This window comes from Monopterus albus, unplaced genomic scaffold, assembly GCF_001952655.1.
Source record: "Monopterus albus unplaced genomic scaffold, M_albus_1.0 scaffold272.1, whole genome shotgun sequence".
Taxonomy (NCBI): Eukaryota; Metazoa; Chordata; class Actinopteri; order Synbranchiformes; family Synbranchidae; genus Monopterus; species Monopterus albus.
The window spans coordinates 565,523-587,880 of NW_018128152.1; the positions used below are offsets into that span (position 1 = coordinate 565,523).

General features: G+C 42.0%; 1 protein-coding gene across 1 annotated transcript in view; it reads right to left on the reverse strand.

The window, feature by feature from the left end:
- Positions 1 to 964: 964 nt before the first annotated feature.
- Positions 965 to 22,358, reverse strand: part of LOC109972867 (Down syndrome cell adhesion molecule homolog) — a 34,200-nt gene continuing 12,806 nt past the window's right edge. Inside the window, 23 exon segments of the mRNA XM_020622069.1 lie at positions 965 to 1,143; positions 1,765 to 2,067; positions 2,270 to 2,467; positions 2,897 to 3,046; positions 3,161 to 3,276; positions 3,395 to 3,425; positions 3,563 to 3,739; positions 4,064 to 4,354; positions 4,829 to 4,982; positions 4,984 to 5,087; positions 5,404 to 5,567; positions 5,753 to 5,797; positions 5,799 to 5,868; positions 6,388 to 6,541; positions 6,955 to 7,088; positions 7,517 to 7,672; positions 9,237 to 9,383; positions 9,787 to 10,030; positions 11,484 to 11,554; positions 13,856 to 14,023; positions 14,248 to 14,376; positions 14,497 to 14,593; positions 15,184 to 15,380. Of these exon segments, the coding sequence (XP_020477725.1) occupies positions 1,049 to 1,143; positions 1,765 to 2,067; positions 2,270 to 2,467; positions 2,897 to 3,046; positions 3,161 to 3,276; positions 3,395 to 3,425; positions 3,563 to 3,739; positions 4,064 to 4,354; positions 4,829 to 4,982; positions 4,984 to 5,087; positions 5,404 to 5,567; positions 5,753 to 5,797; positions 5,799 to 5,868; positions 6,388 to 6,541; positions 6,955 to 7,088; positions 7,517 to 7,672; positions 9,237 to 9,383; positions 9,787 to 10,030; positions 11,484 to 11,554; positions 13,856 to 14,023; positions 14,248 to 14,376; positions 14,497 to 14,593; positions 15,184 to 15,380 (3,395 nt within the window). The 3' untranslated portion in view covers positions 965 to 1,048.

Here is a 22,358-nt window from a genome sequence, read left to right on the forward strand (position 1 = left end):
TATATATTTATAATAAGAAGAATAATAAATCTTCACATTGGATAATTTCATAGTGTGACAAAATGCTTGACTGGGCTGTCCAGCCATCATCATAATCCTCATTGTCTTTTAATTGGTCAGTCCCCATGCATCCATAGGAAATAGATGTTTTTTTTCATCAAAAAAGTAACAATTGGAGAGCAGCTGAAAAGTTTGGACTGGTGTCAATTATGTTGTTTCCAAGATTTCTCTGAAGTACCAGTGTTTCAGAAGGATATTCCATAGGAAAAAATGACTTAAAATCGTCATCTTCCACTCCAAAAAACAAAGCAAAACAAAAAGAAAACACAAAATAACGCCCCACCAAAACAAAAAAGATGTCTGGGTTCTTATGAAAACATTGTAGGAAAGGTAATAATAAGTGTGGTAATCAGTAATGAATGATCATTAAAAACTGACAATTAACAATTAATAATCACTGATTAATTATAAAGAATTAACAAGAATTAGAAATAAATAATGTTCCCGCATTACTCGATTAGTTTGGCAAAGCTCTGGCTGGAGTCATTTCCAATGAGTGATTTTTTTCTCTCAAGTGAAAAAAAAAAAAAAGAAATAGAAAGAAGATATAAAAGAAAGCTCTAAAATAAATTAAAGGAGATTAGTAAAAGTAAGGGAGGCAACATATATACAGAACTGTGTGGTGAAAGTCAGTTTACTGCACTTGAGTGTTAAGTCCAGCGTTAAGAGTGAGTTCTAGTCCTGCCCCAGGTGCCCCTGCTGTTATACCAATGTGTAGGACTTTGCGTAGGGGTTGCTGCTCTGTTTGAGATGTCCTCGCGAGTCCAGCAGGGACTCCTGAGAGGTGCTGAGTTTGGTGGCCTGGGCCAGCTCTGAGCCCTCTCTATGGGGGAGTGTGGCTGCAGAGCCAGGCTGCCCCTGGGCCACAGGGTCCCTGCTGGCCTGAGGGGCCTCCGTGGGTGTTGGGGGCGCCATGCGAGAGGGCCGCTTTAGTGAACGGCTCTTCTGGGGTCCCAGACATGCCTGGCCCATGGCAGCTCTCTCCCCGCTAGCTGTCCCCCCTGGATGACCCCGAGCAGGACATGCCACGGTTCAACAGGAAGTCCATGCGCAGGTACGGAGGGAGATGAACCAACTCACCCCCTGCAGGGTAACACAGACGGATCAGAGTCAGAAAAAAGAGAAAACACATCCCCAACATCAAGTGAACTCCCCTCATTTGTTTATTTAAGGCCAGCCTCAAATGTAAGTGTTGGTTTTGGAAGACTTTGTTCATGTAATATGTAATATTGTGAAACAATGAATGCTCTATCTAAGGTGACTTTCTGGATGCAGCATCTCATTTGGAGCTGTTAGCACCTCAGCCACAAATATAGGTACAAGAAATTACATTTACTCTTTCAACAGAGCAGCCATAGTACATTAGATTTGTAATAAGTTCTCACTAAGTTTTAATCAGCAATATAAAATAATAAATGTCTAGTCGCTGGGAATGTGCTACTGGATTTAACAGACTGAATTTTTGATTTAACAGCTCCCACTTTTTAAGCTAAGCTGAACTGAGGGAATCCTCAACTTGAATACATTTCTACACCTAATTTGGATTCACTGTATGTATTAGAGTTATAGTTAATGGTTGGATGTCAGTATTGTCAGTGATTTTAGTGTTATCAGCATCATAATGAAGCCAGTTGCGGTAAGAGGTTAGCATGTCACCAGGTTTCAGTCAGACAGAACTGTGGTCCTTCAACAGCATGGCCTCACCCGGTCTGTGGGCCTTGGGTACGGCCATGTTCATGACCCGGCTGACATCCTGAGGCTTGGGCGGGGAAGCGGTGAAGCGGCAGATGCCTGATTCAGATGGTGTACTGGAGGTCAGGCTGTCGGTGTAGTCATTGGTGCCTGCTGTCATCTGCTCTGAGGAAGTGTCAGAGATGAAGCATTCGGTGATGGTGAATTTGGCATGGCGCAGCTGCTCCTCCATCTTGGCGTGCTCATAGGCTCTGGCGAGCTCCTCATAGGTGGAGGAGGCGCTCTCTGTTGACACCATACTGCTTCGTGCTCGGTCTGGTCATGAGATGAAGTTAGTGAGGGGATTCATGACAAGTTAGTGGCAGAACTATTGGAATGCAAGTTATAAAACAGTTGTAAGATGGTAAGACAGCTGATACCAGTTTGTTGTTAGAGATGAAGAGTAGTGTTATATTGTTAATGTGTTAAAGTTTTATAACAAAGTTGGAAAGCAACTCTATCCAGATTTGCTATTTACCTGTGTCCTGAGATGGGCTGACGCTGTAGCTGTCACTCTCCTTGTCAACAGAGCCTGCGACTCTGGGGGTAGGCAACCTCCAGTCAGTGCTGAGAGTGTGGGAGGAGACAGGGGGGTGGGGCCGGTTCAAAGTCCACTGGCTGGCATAGCGGTTGCGAGCTGCTGGGCCGGCTTTGGCTGTGCGGCGGGCTGTAGGGTCTGAGAATGAAAAGGGGAATGTGGTGTTTATTTACTGTAAGTCATAGGAAGGAAAGTTCACTAAAGTTAATGAGGTGGTTGTGGTAACAGTGGTAAAACTCCTTCATCCAGTATCAGTTGCCACCAACTTAAACCTACAGTATATATGTATGTATGTATGTATAACGGCCATTTTATCTCCAGCTACAGCTGCTTTCAAAGCCTATCAAACTGTCATAAAATGCAAAAACAGACACAACTCATATAATGAAGGTACTGCCACAGGGAACCCGGAACCTTCTTGCTGTGAGGTGACAGCACTAATCACTGCCCCGGGAAAAGGAACAAGGCTGGGAAAAAAACCATCAAAGCAAGCAAACAAAAAAAAACACAACCACATGCACATTTTATACGTTATGAATTTTAATAAAGAGTCCGTACTGGACTTACTGGTTCCTGGTCTGGCATCAGATACATCTACCAGTGGACCAGTGGCCTGGGACAGGGACTGGTAGTGGACAGTGTGGGTGACTGTTGACGACTTCTGTTTCTGGGTCTCCCCGAAGTCATTATCAGTCAGTAGCACAGTGGACCTGTCGTCTGTGGGACAGCAGTAAAAACAAGCCCCGCGATGGAACAGCCATGTTCATTTGTTGTATGAAAAATGGTGCAACTTCCTGTATGGCAGCAATAGAAAATTAGCACTGTGCTTACCAACAGTCTCCATGGTGTCTCTCTCCTCAATCAGAAGTTGGGCTCGGGGGATATCGATGTGCATGCGGAGAGTCTGTTGCTGTTTGTTAATTGACTCTGCTGGACGTGTGTTTTTACTGGGGAGCACAAAACCACAACTTATAACCTTATCAGAAACTCTTGTAGTGACTAAGTCTCTTTCTGAGCTGCTTGTCTTGGTAATGGCTTAGCAGTGGCATTGCTGAACATTTTTACCTCATGAGCATCTCAGCCAAACTTTTTGCATCTAGAAAACAAACAGGTAAAATGTCATTTCCCTTGCTGAACATAGAGAATATAGGCTAAACTCTGGCATGTGAGAGGACAGAAGCAAACATCTATCCATATATCAGAGATCCAGTTGAGAGATTGGCCTCATCTTACCACGCAGTCGCTTGAGCCTCTGCTCCCTCCTCCTCCTCCTCAGCACCAGCAGCCCAATGAAGATTACAACGATGCCCACCAACACACAAGAAATGGTCACCATCATTTTCAAACCTTCTCCTCCCCCGGGGTTGATCTCACTCACATTGGGTGCTTTTACCAAAGGTGCGATGGTACCTTCGGAGAAGTCATATGCATACGTTATGTGTTATGACAGACCGCTGTTCAGCCCAGACTGGTATTGTTGGAAAAACTAATTTATCTCAAACTACCACTCAGTATGTTACAGTTATTGAAACATTGTATTTTTTTATCTGTTCTCTACCTGTTCAACAGGCAGTGCCAGTGTTCACATTATACTACCCCTGGAGGAGTTGGGCAATCATACCTGCACAGTTCCCTGCCAGTTTCAGCAGACCATGACAGATATTTCAAAGACTTTGTTCCCTGGAAAGAAATGAGTGGGCAACAGCAAGGTCTCCTGCTAATGTGTTAACTCACTGCCATCATAGCTGAGTGTTGCAAACTTGACTCTCTTCTCAGCATATCCAGCGCTGTTGTAGACCTTCATCTGCAGCTCGTACCATGTGGCCTCTTGCAGGTCGTAGAGGATGTAACTCTTGGTGAGGGAGGTGCGCTGCACTGTGGTCCACGTGGGAGAGTCTACGGAGCGATACTCCAGGGTGAAAGAGGTGATGGGGCATCCACCGTTATTCCAGCCATTCAGGTTTAACTTGACACGGGTGACGTTGATGCTAGTGAAGAGCTCCTGCTCTTTAGAGTACTGAGGTTCTGTAGAGCGAGGGAGAAGGAAAGCTCCGCTGTGTTAATACAGTAAGAATGAACTGTGGGACTGCAAATTACAAGTTCTGCTTTGTGGTAGCTGAAAGTGTAAAATAACACTTGGAATTAGCTGAAAAGTTAATGCAAGTTGTTATTTTAATAAGTCCAAGGACATGCATTAATAATATGCATCAGGGCCTTTATATTGCATCATGACCTAGTTAATCTGATGATTATCTGAAAAGTACAAAAAATCAATCTCCAGTTGTTTGGTGACACATCCTCAGGTATATAACTTGCTGTATTTTTTTTTAACAATTTAGAGTAACATTATGTCATATTTTAAACAACTATTAAGCTGCATAGTAACCTGATGGGTATTTGAAACACAAATCCAAACATAAAGAAACATTTCAGGTACATTAAAGCTTCATATTGCAGTGACTGCAGTTCAAAATACCCCCATAATGTGTCTCTTCATACCTTTCCCATGAGTCTTTGCTTCAATGATCTCACTGATGCGTCCGGGCCCCACTGCATTCTGGGCAGTGAGGGTAAATTTATACCAGGTGCCACACTTGAGATTTTCCAGCCGATAGGAGAGTTCGCTAGGACAAAAAATACAGTGTAGTATGTGTCTGACCTCTTATGGAGCTGCCTCCATTGTCTCCTGGGATCCAGGAGAGGGTTATAGAGGTGGTGGTTGTCTTGGTCACTGTGAGACGAGGCTGGTCTGGTGGAACTACAGGAAATACAACAGACAAACCTCTAAAATGACTGATTGTGATCATTAGCACCACTCTCAGGACAAACAACAGTCAACCAAGTAAAAGAAACAAAGAGTAACAGGTGCAGCTTAATGTAAATGCCAGCTGAGTGCTGGGGTTTCACATGGGCACATGTTGTTGAGGGTTGATACTAACATGACATTTTTTTTTCACATTGTATTTCTCACCTTGAACCTGCAGGTTGAGGATGATCTTGTCAGACCCAAAACTGTTACTGGCCACACATGTGTAGTTCCCAGAATCATTTTTTTTTCACATTGTATTTCTCACCTTGAACCTGCAGGTTGAGGATGATCTTGTCAGACCCAAAACTGTTACTGGCCACACATGTGTAGTTCCCAGAATCCTCTGCTTTCACTGTACGGATAACAAGGCTGCCATTACTATGGACGCTGCGCCGATTGTCAATCACAACAGGTGCTGGAGTGCCATTGCTGAAACGCAGATGTTTTGAAGATGTTTTAGAAGATTTAGAAGATGTTTCCATTACTAGAATAAACTTAAACATTTCAGTGATAAATAGAAATGACTCTACCAGAGACTACATGTTTATGTACAGTATCTATTCCTGTACCTACATATTGTGTGTTTGCAAGCTTTAAGGCTGATGGGTACTCACATCTCCTTCAGCCACTTGATGGTTGGGGATGGATCTCCCACTGCCACAAGGCAGCACAATGTCCCTCATCCAGGGGGTGGTTACCGTCCTGTTGAAGGTCAGAATCCGAGCCGGCGCTACAAAAACACACATTTTTTTTCATATTTGTTGTCTTTTCTTCTATTCTCTAACCCCTGACCTCACAGAGTCAGCGCTATGGGCCCAAAGGCCAGGGTCTAGTGGCATTTCTCTCCCCATCTGAGTCACGTAGTAGGGAGGAGAGGACATCCATCACTTAGCTCGAAGACAGGCTGTAAGCGTCCTGATAGGAGCTGTGGGTCCTGACTCCATGTGGTCTATCAGCATTTGCATCAGCATATCAGCTCTCACCAAGCATGTTAATGCTGACACTAGAATATTTACATTCAGTTTATGCTCTCCTGTCTTTTTTATTCTTAAGAAGAGGAAGTGAGAATGAGTTACATTTCCACCCATCCGCAGCGAAGTGTGTGAAGGTGTAAAGGTGTGAAACTAGGTAATGCCTATCGAGAGATCTTGTCAGCATTGCAACATTTAAACAGTGTATTTGTGTCTTAGGAAAATCTTTAAGCTAACGTATGACACTAACTTGGCACTAACTATCAAAGTTCGCCTACCCTCAGCCATGGGTGTGATGGTGATGATTTCACTGGCGTTTCCACGGCCTGCAGCAGTGACAGCCACCACCCAGATACTGTACTGCCGGTTCCTGCTCAGGTTAGGGATGCGATAGAAGAACACATCTGGGGCCGCCTCAAACTCACTGCTCACCTGGGTGAGGGAAAACAATGAAGACTGTCTTAACGTGCTGCTGCAGATCAACATATCATTCTTCATCTTGATCCAGTGTGAAAGTTACAGCATATCCAAAGCCTAACTCCTATCAGTGAGTTATGTGCTTTATTTTGGGTCAACTCCTGGAGGCAAATGGCTATTTAGCTCCTTACTGTTCCACTGTGTTCACTAGCTAGTCACTAACTTTGATGCTGGGCAGTTGTGGTACAGCACTTTTTTTTAAAATAGCTTTTTAGGTAAAAGTGTTTTTGGATGAAAAGGATGTTATGAGAACCATGAGAGTGAGAGTTGCAGACCAGTAAACACTTTAGTAGCAAATAGCCTTAGAGGTGAGCTGAGCCTATGTCAAAAAAGTTCATATTTACATGAATATTTTTTCAATGTGTTACCGTGGGGTGTGGGTTGGAGCAGAAAACTGTGTATTTCCTGATGATGCCATTCACTTTGAGAGGAGGAAGCCAGGACCCAAACACCACTGAGTTGGATGCAGCAGCTGCCTTCACACCTGCTGGAGGGCCAGGAACTAAAAGAAAAAGATGGTCTAGTGAGTATATTTCTCACATTAAACTAACCTTATTACTTTGAAGGTTTTTATCGTGCTTTTTCTGCAGATTGTAAAGATAATATATGAAAATGTGTCATACTCTGCAGGACTACCTGCTGCATGTAAGAGTTAGAACTATTCATGTAATAAGGGTTTTTAAGGCTCTGCTCCTCATTGTCTCATTTTTACCACAGGGGTTCATCATTACTGTAAAATATTATTCTCATTTAAGCAAAACTGCCCTTTCTCAATTTAACATAAAGAGTAGACAATATAATTCATTGGGGCCCTGGAGCAACGAGTCAAACTTATATTTTAACTGCTAAAAACAGAAGCTCAACTTGACATGTGCAGCCTGACAGCTGCCCTTGAGCCTTTATTTTGAAGAGCTTAGTTAATTTGCCTACCATCTTCCTTGGTACGTGTGTAAATCTGTTCACTGCGAACACCATCTCCAGCTCTGGTGAAGGCCAACACTTGGATGCTGTAGTTGGTGTACTTCTCCAGTCCATCCAGCTCCAGAGAGGGCTTAGAGGTTGTCACGTTCCTGATCTCTCCAAGCTCTGATGGACAGACAGGAGGACAGGACAGCAGAGGGGAGAGTGAGGACACCTCAGGTTGAAGGCCCCGTCCGGTGCAACTCTCTTACTGGCACAGGTCTAAACATGTGACTCATATAATACAGCATGTTGCATACATAAAAGTAGGCAAATGTTAGGGCAGTGGTTCTCAAACTGGGTGGCGTGGACCCTATAGGGGACCTGAAGTTAACGAAGGGACGTGTGGCAATGGCTGAATCTAACTGACAAAATGAGGGAGCCAGCAGAAAAGACATGGGAACAACTGTGTAGGGTTTGAATTATTGTTGTCTCCCAGCGTCACTGCTCTCTATCCATATCTTCCTGCCTCTACCTTAGATTAGTTGTGTGAATCATTCTAGGCAAACAGTCATGGACTGTGTGATCACACAAACCAAGCAAATTAAGTGTCACTGCAGACTCTAAGAAACTGTTGTGGGAATTTTTTAAACAGTTTTGCATGTAATAAAAAATGCATTAAATATATTGAATAATGAAAATGATTATTATTTGAACTGGCAGACTAATCAGTAACAAATGAATAATATAATTAGTTGCAGACAGTAACATCTGACTTTTGTAAAATATATGTTATTATATTTCTGTGGTTAAGTGGCTTTACTTTTCAAACTATTTACAAAAAACAGCATTTAAATTCAAGGGAGAACACCCACCCACTGAGCTACAGATTGTTACCATGCAGACTAGTCTTGCCTGTCGAGTCCTCACTGTTCCTGTTCTATACTCAGACCAACGTGATGTGACAGTGCAGGGGTCAAAGGTAATTGTGCTGTCACAACCAATCCTACTGACGTAAACAAGGCATGCCTTGTTGTGCTGTCTCGCTTCCACAGGATCACACAGACATTTGTTCAAAAATAGAGGTTACTCAAATACCCAGAATGCACCTGGGTAACTGTAAGCTACACTTTACTCATTAGCATTTACAGCAAAAATTATGTTATTACTTAATTATTGAAACACAGCAAGACCCAGTTTTAACTTTAGGCTTTTTGCGTTTTCAAGACATTTCTGAAAAAATAAGTACTATAAGTGTATAATGTACTATATAATAGTGATATGAAGTGTAAAATGTATAATAAATATTGTACAGTGTATAATGGGTACAGTTTCAGGTTAACCCAGTTGACACACCGAGGTAAGTCACCCTCTTTCTGTGGGGGACCTCCAGTGGTTTTCTACATTTACTAGCAATGTTTGAACTGCTGCTCAGAATCTCTGTGAAATTGCTGGTCAGACAATGCCATATAAACTTCATTTAAATTTTGAAAAAGTAGTATGTTACCATTAAAATCATATTCCCAGAACACTTTAGTTCTTCTTGAAAATTCAATCAAACAACTTCTAAATTCTACAAGAATAGTTTGATGGCAATTGTAGATTCCTGGGGACTGTGAGGAGTTTACATCTGCTAATGTAAACATGATGCTAATGCGAACTCTCCTGCATGCAGACAGTATTTCTCTATGTCACATACACAGTGGACCTAACGGTGATGCTTTAAAGAAGTACAGGTATGAGTGTGTACCTCCATCAGGCAGGTTGGCCCAGTAGATGACCCTGAAGCCCAGCAGGTTGCCATTCAGAGCGTCTTTGGGTGGGATCAGCCAGGACAGAGAGATGACCTCTGGAGACGTGGCTGTGGCCTGGACGTTCTCCGGAGGACGACTTGGCACTGAAGGGGAAAAACCAGAGAACAGACTATGGAAGCAGCAGACACTGTAGGATTGACAACATGTGGCAGTACCCTCTGCGTTCCACTAGGTTGTGATATATCCTCACAAAACTCTCCAAAATGCTGTTTGCTACTCAGAGAACAAGTTCAAGTTCACAAGTTCACTTGTATTATGTTGGAGGACACACAAGAGTAAAAATTTTATAAAATTAAATAAACTAAATCATATGGCTATACATATATGGTGCACACTTTAGGTTTTTATTAAAATCAACCTTGTACTATTCTAAGACTTTTACCTTCATATTTGTTTATTATTTATTAAGATATTCTGCTTTTAACGTTACACCCCAACTTCAGTGGGCTTGACAACATATTCCAGCCACCCCTTCTTTTGTCTTACCATCCTCCAGTGTGGTAGCAGCTACCTCTGTGGAAGAGGGCCCTGTCCCGGCACTGTTGCTCGCTTGCACCACGACTCCATACTGGGTGAACTTCTTTAGGTTGTCTAGCACAAGGCTTTCTGCATTATCTCCTGTGGTTTCCACACTGATCACGCTGAACTGGTAGTTTCCACCGGAGCTGTACTCTCGGTAGCCCACCTGGTAGCCTCGGATGGCCCCGTTCTGGAGGTGTTTCTTGGGTGCCTGCCAGTGGGATGACAGTTTAAGACAGGGGAATGAATGTCCCTGTAACTTTTTTATTTTTGTTTGAGTTCAAAAGTACCACATTTTATAAAACACTCTTTGCACATACTGCTGGTACTGCCTATAGCACCTAAATAAATAGAAAACACTGTTCAAGGTGTTTGTACTCTCCTCCTGAGTGCTTTATATTCCCAAGACCCTCAAGGTCAAGGGGAAAGCTTTATTTTTTATTGTGACATGTACAATGAAACTTTGTTTGGAGCTGAGAGCCCCAGGCCACTGCAAGCATGCACACCGCCATCACGGGCATTGTCGAACGTGTTCTCGTGTATGCTATATAATAAAAACCCTAACTAATTATATTCATTTCTATCTAAAAAATGAAAATCACTCTAACAGCAACTTGGGGGTTTCAGCATCTTGCCCAAGGACACTTCGACACGTGGACTGCAGGCACCGAGGTTTGAACCCTCAACCTTCCAGTTGGGAGACAAGTGCTCTACCCACCGCACCACTGTCGCCCCCCAACAGAAGCACCCTTTTCTGTTTTTCATCTGACAGGTTCTATTCACACACGTCTAACCTCATGTCGATAGCTTTGTGCAACTGAATACATCCAAAAATACTTTAAGGGTGTATTCAAATTTGATTGATCAATATGCAACTGGTCAGGGATGCATGGCACCACATTCTGTATGTCCAGAAGTGAATACAAACACGTTCCATATATTGTTGAAGGAAAAGCAAACTTTGTAGGACAGTATGTGGATATCACAAAAAAATAGTTTATTTGTCAAAGCTGGTACTTGAAATGAGGCACCATATGCAGCGGCCAACACGATCTTCTCCTCTAGCTGCATGGCCAGAGAAAAAGTGCACTTGTTTCTGTTTCCCATGTTAAAACAAAATGAGCCACAGTGAAATATGATCACAAGTCTACATTTGAGACTTATATTTACAATTTGAACACATCATCCAAGATTTAAATAGGACCAAAGTGCACATAATGGAAAACTTATAACTTGTAGAAAATGTGTTAACTCAGACAAAATAAGAAGACAGAAAATTTCCATAAACACTGTAGCCAAATGCACATTTGTACAGGACTTACTCTATAACATCTTCATTTATTCAGTGCCAAGTGAGCACATACATGTATGCTGTTTGCAGCGTCCTGCTTTATATTCATACTGGGAGATGACCAGTACAAGGTCAGTCTTATACAGCTTGCCACTGAGCAGCAACAGCTGGTTAAGTGTTGAGTTCAAAGACTCATTTACAGTATGTAGAGGAGAGAACAATACTGATCAATTTTTCAGATTTCAAACTGTAATAGCTAGTCAGAAATGACACCCCAGTGCTGTCACCTCAGTTTGCACCTATCTGGGCACAGCAATACACTCACTTCAAGGATACATATACATTTTTAACCCACAGGACTGGATTTACTTACCCGCCAAGTGACTCGAATGATCTGAGAGGAGATGGCTTCCAGCTGAACTTCCTGAGGGGGTCCATCAGGAGCTGAAATGAGACCGCTAAAATTACCACATACAACTGTACACACCCAGGAACTGTCTCAAAGATTAGAATGAGTGAGTCTGAATCTGGCGACGTGAACAAATGGGCGGGTGCTGAAGGTTCTTTGTGGGGGGTGTTAGAGGAAAGAGATGAAGGCAGACAGGGGCTAATTTGCAGAAGGGGTCCAACCTCAGTCTATTGACCATAGTGTGACATTTACAACTGAGGCTGCTAATTGAAAAGTTCTGCTTTTAGTGCGGGGTCAGCGGGTGTTCAATAATGCAACAGAGCCAATGGAGCTGATGTCATTGTGCTGTTTATGAATTGACTCAGTCTGCCCTTTACTTCCTTTTGCTTCTCATCTTTCACTCACCACTGCACATCTCACTATTGGCTTTCTCTGTTTTTGTTACATTGTTATCTGCATATTGTGTACTTCAAAATAAGTGTGAAGAGAGTATGACTAACATTTGTGTATTATTTAGTTCTGTACAGAACAGGTTCTATACAGTGGCTTCACAAAGTATTCAGTTACAAAAGTATTCAAACCCTTTGCTGTGATACTTCAAACTGTTCACGTGCACCTGTGAGATGGGAACTTGGCTGGCCTGCACCTGTGGCACTTTGAAGTAATTGGACAAACAAACAGGTGACAAATTAAAGGAAAAAAACAACAACAAGGAGTCTCAGCAAGCTGTTGGGCCACCATGTGCACCTTGGCATTGACTCTCCAAGTCTCTGAACTCTAGTGGAGGGATGAACACAATTCTTCAAACATATGCAGTGTTTTGAAAACGGTGGGGGAGACATTGTCTAACTCCAGCATCTCCCATAGGTGTTCAACTGGACTGAGATCTAGTGACTGCGAAGGCCATAGCATGTGACTCACATCATTTTCATACTCAATAAACAATTCAGTGACTTGTGCTCTATGGATGGGGGCAGTGTTATCCTGGAAGAGAACACTCATTTACTTGGGTTTTTATATTTATTTGCCCCTCTACAGTATAGTTTACAAAGACACCTAAATGTGTATATAAGGCCCCATAGTACACACTGCATGTCAGAACTAAAGCCAAGCCATGAAGTCCAAAGAATTTTCTGTGGACATCCATGGTAAAATGTGTGGTGAGGCTTTAATGAGAGTAAGGGCAGAAAACCATTTCCACAGCTCTATGCATTCCCAGGAACACACTGGCCCCAGTGACTGTGAACTGGAAGATGTTTTTGTTTTGCTTGTTCTTCGACATTTTCTTTCTTTCTAATTCTAATTTTCTTTTCTTTCTAACCTGTAGTTTTAGGGAGTTTCACTGCTTACTTGTGTGTGTGTTTGTGTGTGTGTGTGTGTGTGTGTGTGTTTTCTGGTTCTGAATACTGCTTAAGTTCTGTTACTCTCCCATGTTCTCTTTGTAAATCTGCACCTGCCTAAGTTTAGTCTCTCTTGTGTATCTTCTGTGTTCTTTTTACTAGTACTTGCTGTTAGTCTTGGTTACTCACCTGTGTATGTACATCCATTACCCTGTTGGCTATTTACTTCTGAACAGTTCCTATTATTGTGCATTAAATCACACATTCACCATAGGTCCCCACTCCATGTCTTCAACAGGTTTCTGTACACCAAAATCTTAACAGATGGCAGAAGGACAACCATGTAGCAGCTCAGCGGGGGGACTGGTCAGAACTGAGGGAAGGATGAACACAGCCAAACACAGAGAGGTCCATGAAGGAAACTTGCTCCAGAGTGCAGAGACCTGAGACTGGCACAACAATTCACCTTTCGGCATGACCATGAACTGAAGCAAACAGCCAGGGGACAACACTGGAGCGGCTTCAGGACAAGTCTCTGATTGTGCCTGAGTGGCTCAGACTTAACCTCCACAGGACATGTGGTGATACCTGAAGATGGCAGCTCCCAGACACTTCCCATCCCTTCTGTTCTGGTGGAGCTTGAGAGGATCAGCCCAGAAGAATGTGATGAAGGGCCCAGACCCAGGTGTGCAAAGCTTGAAGATACTTAACCAATAAGACTTGAAGGTGTACATGCTGCCAAAGAGGCCTCTACAAAGTATTGTATTAAGGGTCTGAATGCTGTCATTTTTTTTGATTTTAATACATTTTTGTAAATTTCTAAAAACGCATTTTCACTTTGTTGCTATGGGTTACTGAGCATAGACTTGCAAATGGCAGTTTAATCAATTTAAAATTAAGTCTGTAGTACAAAATAGTGTGTGTAAAAAGTGTAGGGTTCTGAATAGTTTGTTTGAGCATGGGGGCAGAAAGTAAAAGTCATTCAGTCATTCTCACCTGCTTCATCAGTGGTGATGGTGAGCTCATTGCTGGCCTCACTCTTGCCAATCAAGTTCTTGGCAAACATGCGAATGTTGTAGGTGGAGGAGGGGTGGAGGTCAATGATGGTGGCCTGGTTGAGCTGAGGTGAAACATCTTTGGTCTTCTGAGCAGTATCCCAGGAGGCTGTGGATGGGACAGAGCAAGGTTTATTGTGGTTGCTGAAGTCAGAAGAGAGGTGAAATCCAGCTATATCAAAATATAGTCCTGAGACAAGCAGAATGCAGACATAAACAAAACTCTCTACAAGCTTACAGATTTGAGCCTGTGCTATGTGAAATACTTAGTGCTCAGTATGTCAGACTCCAATTATACCATCTAATTATGGACCTAAATGCATTTTCATGTACCTGATTTGTTCTTGCTCTCAATATCAAAGCCTGTGATTGGGCTGTTGCCATCAAAACCCATAGTCCAACGCAAGGCAATGGTCCTGTCCTTCACTTCTCTGATCTCCACCTCTGGGGGGTCTGGGGGCTCTACAAGGGACAAAGATTACAAGCACATTGTTATTTCACTCAAGCTGCTATTATCTGCAGTTTGAGTGAGGCTCAAAAAGTTCTCTGTTCTTTGAACAGTTTAGGTTGGTGTAGTTGTACCTTGGACTGTGAGCTGTATGATTCCTCTGTCTTCACCAAAAGAGTTGATGGCGTGGCAGGAGAAGAAGCCAGAGTCCTCCCTCACTGTTGGCATGATCTAATGATGGATGCACAAGGATGAGATGAGGTTGGCAATGCACTGATGAAAAAGAAAATACCTAGGTGGATGTCCACTGGTATTAAAATGTCACCAATATTTGATATCTTTACATTTTGAGACCTTATCAGGGTTGTGTTGGATGGAAAGGAAACCTTCTGTAACATAATTTACAAGACAGAGTGGTTTACATCTGCTTTGTCTTGTGACCCTTGAATGTGTCTACATGTGGCTCTAATTAAGTTATGGCCACACTGTACACAAAGTGAGGACAGCGGTTTAACCAAAGAGTGATACTGTACATCTGTCTCACACTGTTTCCTGAGAAAGATGTTTAGAGGCCTGAGTAAGTGAAAGTATCCAGTCCAAGTATCCAGAAAAAGTGAGTCTCATCCCTCTGATCTGGTGGCCCCTCTGATTCAGCCTGACACTCTAACCCTAACCCTAACCCTGAGATTGGGAACTGATTTAGATCATCATCAAACTCAAAGAAAATCTGTGGCTGTGCTGTGGCTTCATACATAAAATAAATACCAGCAATACAATATATGACCCCTATTTGAATTTTATACTTCAGAGCAGCCTCCTACCTGCAGGGTGGAGATGACTTCATCGCCCACCTCCTTAACAGAAACCACATAGCGGCTGGTTTCTGGGTTGATGATGCGTTCCTCCTTCTCCCAGCGCACCATGATGGGCCTCTCACCGTGGGCTGTGCAACTCATTTTCTTCTCTTCACCCTGCGTGGCCAATGTGGTGTTGGGGTAAGACGTGATCATGGCAGGGACTGGTGTGGAAATAAGATGGAGACAAAGAAGAAGACATCTTGTTAGATTTATTTCACAGAAGAACCATATTGGTACCGTACTTGATTTGAATTTTAACAGATGCATTGTTCAGAAAAAAAAAACAACACTAGAAAAGGACCAAGAGAATGAAGTTCAGGTCAAATAACTTTTGATTAAGTTAGTGTTCAATGTCAAACAGAATAAATAACTAAAATATTATTAAATACATACTCATAAGGATAATTGATATAGGGTATCAATAAAGCAATACATTATGAAGGAGCAGTGGTTGAAAATTTGCCTCCTGTCTAACACTGGCACATTTACAGTGATTTTGATTAATGTGCGATGTCCCTGAAAAAAAAAAGACCTCATTACTATCACATGTAATTTCAGTTTTGTATTTTTAAAAATCAATGCTGTGCCACCTAACAATGTATAAAGTTATGAAGCTATTTATCAGGCCATAATGCAAAAATACTCATTACTTGTTAAATGCATCATTTTAACATATTTTAAAGAAACCAAAAAGGAGTTAAACTGATGTAAATACAAAAAGTGCTGTGAGCGTTGTTAATAGCTTCCCTTTAACGTTGTGCTGAAGATATAAAGCAGCCTTGGCATGTATCTTGTATTTGAGGGTCCTAAATGGTCCAGTGATGCTCTAACAATACTCTGAAGACACCACACTAAACACACACTAACGACATGCACGCCTCATTACACCTACATCCGAGTGTACAACAGCTCTCTGCTCCCAGAGGCTCACACACACATTCAAATTCACATACACACACAAGCTCAAGTATGCAGACAAATATGTGTGCTCACTCGCATTTCCTGTCTCTTGCCACACAGAGGCAGACACACAAAGCGTGACTCCAGTGATGTGATGGGAAGTGTCAGGGAAGAGGTTGCAAACATTTAAGCCTCATCTCTTATTCACTCTGCAGCCATTTGGGATGTAGGAAAAAAATGCTGATTTATTTTGCATGACAACTCAGAATTTTTTTTGTGAGAGACGTTTGGAAAAGTGAGGGGAAAAATAACTTCTCAGGCTTTATGTAAATGTTATCGTTTTAGAGCACAACTGCTTTCATTTTGCCATGTAAGTGGCGCAGAGGTAGCACAGGGTGATGTTGACACCCCGGTGGAGTGAAATACATGCAGAGGTAGCACAGGGTGATGTTGTTGACACCCCGGTGGAGTGAAATACAAAAAGCGAGGATGGTGAAAAACAGCTCCACCTGTATAGAGGATGTTTGTACTTTAAACATTAAAGGCATTTCATGATCTGGAGGAGAAATACATTAGAACTATACAATTTTTAGCTCAAATTTCTTTTTTATATTATAGCTTAACAGATACCGCTTACTGATAGACCAGGACACTGGTTTGATAATAGCACACGTGTAACAATCAACATTTCAGAAAAACTGAACTGCTACAACAATCACAAAAATATTTCTGGCAATATTACTGGTGATTATGTTTCTCAGAGGAACTTATTTACTCAATAAATAAATAAATAAATAAATAAACAATCACTATGCTGTGTTTTTTAAATTATATTAGGGGGCATTTCCAAGGGGCAGGTCTGGGCATGACCAGTTGGTGATAGAAATGTTAACTAACTGGAGTCGACCAATCTTCTTAATTTTAGGTTTTATGATGTCATGACCAAACAGAGTACTAGTTCACACAACACACAAACATTCTGCAGAATATTTTATGTACTTCTCTAATTAACTTGCTGGAGCCACTTTTATTTTAATGTGTGAGTCAGATAGCACGTCTCCTGTCAATATGTTGCAAACATCAAACTAAATTGGTTTTTATTTTGATCTTCTTGAGATTATAAGTAGACAGAGAAACAAAAGCAAATACAAATATGTATACCGATTTACAAATTCATCCTGTGATTGGAGGAAACTTTGACAACAACATAACAGCAATACAGCCTTTTCATGTTTTTGAAGGCAGACCAATGCACACTAAAACATAACATTTGAGCTACTGTACACAACCAACATTTGTAGTAATGGAGTTTAATTTTTTCTGATAAAGCAGCCCTTCTAACAGGGTTTTCTTTCTGATCTTGTCTATCACCATTTGAAGGAGATATTGATTTAATGCTGCATCATTAATCATCAACAAACCAATTGTCCTGACTCAGTTATTAACAACAACAACACACACAAACATTCTGCAGAATATTTTATGTACTTCTCTAATTAAATTGCTGGAGCCACTTTTATTTTAATGTGTGAGTCAGATAGCACGTCTCCTGTCAATATGTTGCAAACATCAAACTAAATTGGTTTTTATTTTGATCTTCTTGAGATTATAAGTAGACAGAGAAACAAAAGCAAATACACAGCAATAGCAGTGCACACTGGTGGCGTGTCAGGGGGTGCAAACAGTGCAGCTGCACCAGGGTCCACATTTGAGGGCCCGGGGAGTCCCTCAGGACAACGTGAATGTTCAACTAATGTAAATCAACAGTGTACAGAAATGTTAAGTCAGCAGCGGGACTAATCACTTGCTACCATTAGGGTTACAGTAATTTTACCTCCTCATAGGTTATAGCTGCATTTGCACCACCCATGGAGCGTGCAAAGTTACCTAAATCAAACATTTAACTTTGGAAAAAAGCCTAGTGCATTCATTCAAGACAGACAAAAAAGGCAAGGCTGGTGCTCAGATAGAAAGGAGAGGCGTGATTTGGAATATGAAATTTCAGAACTGGATTCTTTTTAGTTTGTTTTGCATCTTTGTCAGCAAGTGTGGCCAAAGATGAGTTAACGTAAGCTAAAACAAAGGGGACACCCTGGCTAACAGCACAGTAATCCATCCTTCACTGCCATGTTGCCATAGACTGTACTTTTCCATATTTGAAAATTATACAACCAAGAAATTTGACCAAGACTGATTGTGGAAAACTTTGCATAGTGCAAGGCCAGCAGAATGTCATTCAGATAGGTGAGTACAGTCATTATTTTCTAGCTGCTGATGAGTTGCAAGTTACAGTGATGTAGCAGCACAATTTTGTAAGTGTGTGTGAGTGTGTGTGCATTAGGTGGTGTTTAAAAATGTACAGAATCGCTGCAATGAAGTGTAATTGTTGATGCCCCTGCAATTATATTTATTTTGCTTGTACAGCTACATGTATATGCTATATACCAGTCATCACTGCTGTTGTCTGCTGAATTGTCTGTTCATGTCCATGGCAACAGTCATCACTCTGCTGTTGTCTGCTGAATTGTCTGTGTCCATGGCAGTGTCACAGCCTTCCTGTTTATTGTTAGTTATTTTTGTTTGTGTGAGTATTGTGGAAGATGTCTTTTCATTAGGTGGTGTACAACAATGCACATACTCACCGTTTTGAATTAGCCTATAACAGTTGTTGGACTGCACTTGTGTTGGTGTTTGCTACTTGTGTAACATACCATGGTTATGCTACATTTTGCCATTCTCTAATTGATAATAATGAAGCTATATATAGGAAGATGGTTGGTGGTTCTTTTGTTTGCACAAGTGGCTGGTTGCCCTTTTATAGGAATTGAAATATGGGCTGAGGGTCTGGTGGTATGGGCTGCACCCGGCCCCGGTGCTATGTTGCCATTGGCAGTGTCTGTGCAACATAAACAGTGCTCAGTAATGAGGCACATGCAACTTGTATGTGTGTGTTTAATTGTGTTTGTTCACGCATCAGCTTTTGTCTATGTATATACATGTGTGCACAATTGTGTGCTGTGTGTGTGCAAGCAGCCCAGCTGAGCCAGCCCTGAGGCACACTTTGTGGTCCTGTAATTGTTGTGTTGATGTATTTCTTTAATACTAGGTGGAATTATGGGAAGAGGACTGTGGGGAGGAAGAAAGAAGAGAGTGAAGAAAGAAGAGGTGAGATGGAGGAGAAAGGGGAGTCTCCTGTCTCATTAGGCATCAGTATCTGTGATCTCTAATTCAGTCTTCAACACAGCCTGAGCCAACAACATAGCAAACACAAAGGAATTCATCTTGAATCTCGTCTTCATCTGAGTTAACTTTTCTAACTCATCTTATCATTGATATCTTTGTTTATTTGTTCAGCGGAATCTCATTGTTTTATTCATCCCTTGCTGTATGCACATGTACATGTCTGGAAAGACTGGAAGTATGTGCCTGGGTACACCAAGCATACTGATGCGCTCAAATACAGCATGAATAGATGAGTAAATAGAGCTCACTGTCCTTCACACATGTACACAGACACAGGAGAAACACGCAGGCACTGCTTCTCTTTAGAAGCCAATAAGATGTGATGTGTTTATGAGGAAGCTGGAGGATGATGACAGAGAATAGTATGTATGCCAGTCTGTTGCAGTCCCAACATGTCTATTCTGCTGCACAGCACAATGAGTCTTTTATGTGGAAGTGAGGAGAGCCCTGTTCCTCCACAGCAACCCAGAGGGCAGTGATGATACGCTGAAACCTGCAGGGGATTGTGGGGGATAGGCTCACTGCTGATAGGCTACTCCCGTGAGACAAAAGCTGCCCCCCCTCGGTCTCCCAGACTCTCTTTCACCTGGCCAGGTTACCATGCCAACCAGCATCGGACAGTCTCTCCTCTCATCTCTCCAGCTCACCTCCCTCCTCCCACCTCCTCCTTCCTCGCTCTCTCTTTCCTCTTAAAAAAATGGTCATTTCTAGTAACCAGGAATAGAATATGGACCTGCCATTGATTTTCACAGTAGTATGATGATTACACAATCACCCCCGGAATGTTGCAATGCAGGGCCAAAAAAAAAAAGATGTTTCTACTGTCTCTAAATGGAAGTGTTAACCAGAATTAGTCAAATAGAGGATTCAGGAGAATAATAACAACACATACATAGTTATAGCTGGATGGTTATTATAGTGTGGGTCTGTTCATCTATGATCAAGGAAAGAATGTAGTGAGATCATCTCAGAGGCTCAATGGGATGAGACAGGTGATGGAAAGGGATTACATTTATTACTCTTACTGTCTTACTGTTTAGCAACAGTTTTTCCTGTAGCTGTTACACAAAAACAACTGCTGCTTGTTACACTATTGCCATGGCCTCATATTACCTCTTGCACACCAGTGGATTTTTCTTAGACTTTGTATCTAAACTGGGATTATTTAAAACATTTTTATTAAATGTCAAAAAGTCTCTGTATTAACTTGCTTCATGGCCCATGGTGAGAGTACTGCGATGCTAGTCTACATTTTGCTCCACACTGTGTCACTGGCTGGTCAGTGTAAGCCACAGGGTGTCACAGCCAGACAAGAGAAGACAAGCTGAGATGCATACAGCTCCCTGCCCTTGAGGCACAGTGAAGCAGGCATTGGGGAAGAGAAGACCTGGATGGGGGAGGGAGGAGCACTGTGACAATCGCACAAAGATGACTGGTTCACTGGATACCTGCAATGTACTGAAATAATTCCCTTAGCTGCACAATTGGCTTGGACAGGGAGCATGATACCAAATGAATGCTTGCAGACTGGATGGACTTCTGTGCAGAGGAAGGAAGGGTGGGGGCTGGATGCAGATGAACAAATAAGATAAAAGAAATAGAGATAAGAAGAAGAAGCGGCTTCCTAACAGTAGTCTGAAGGATGCTGTGCTTGGGAGACTGCTCATTGACCACAAGACCATTTACCACCTCTCTTCAGTGAAGGATAATTATATGTTCTGCCATCATCACTGTATCTGCTGACATTATGATGTCTAATAAGCTTGATTGGTCTTAATTGGCCCTAATAAACACTGAGTGGTTGTTGACTGATTCTGATAACATCTGCTGTGGATTGGTAATGAATTGACTGAATTGCATCTGTTCTGGAGGTAGGGAAATTACGTCAAAATTATTGGTTTAACCCTCAACCTGCAGCCAGTATCAAGACAAACTGACTACTACACCAATAAAGAACCACATAGAACAAAAATATACCAGTAAAGAACCACATAGAACAAAAATATACATAAACAGAAGTGCATCTACACACACACAAATGAAGACATGTACAATTTAAATTTGGTGCAGTTAGTGTAAGCAATTTCTACTGGCTGTTCGTGCAGCAGCAGTGTACATACAGGATGATACATGATGAGACATTAGCATACACGCAGATGCTTATAACAACGAAAGTGCCAAGCTTGGATATCACAGTAGCTGCAATTCATTGCTGGGGAGTCCACTACAATGGCCTGTGAGGGCGGGATCCATTTAAACCATTACATTAGCTGCCTGGCCCATCATTTGTTTGTAATGGCTGCACTGTGCTGCAGTGTATCAGTGCCTTTACATTATGTCTTTGCATTAGCATGTGCAGCCCTGTGTTCAAATATTTGTCTTTGTGTGTATGTTCATGAACTTGTTTGCTGACCTGTATATGACCAGGGGGCATACCATACAGTACATGTGTCTGTACTATACATCTCAGTAGGTCTGCTTCAGTTTATTGAATTTTGTTAACTAAAATATCAAGCCATGCTCAGACAGTGAAGACCATGCTATTCATTACGTGAGTACTCCAGCATGTGCCAGCTTGTATGTCCCCTAATTGGCTCCTAAGCCTCTTAAGTAGCCACCACTGCTCAAATGGTGTAGGCTAGCCTGGATAAACAACATCACTGTGTCCGACATTACCGAACATTACAGCGTCAAACTTTATAGTGGACTGCACAGGCACAACACTGAACCCATTAAATACACAGAGGGGCTTTAAGGGTTAATGAGCTCATTGTCTGCACACTGCCACACACACACACACACATACATCTGGAATCCTGGAATGCATAAAAAGACAATCATTAATTTGTTACATAGAAACCCTAACAGTGTGCCTTTTTTCCAGGGTGACATGTCATCAATGATCTGGATAACACAGAAGTCTTGACAACAGTAGAACCAGATCCTAAATTCTGTGAGAGGTTTATAGTTGCAAATATAGTTGCCTCCACTGAGCA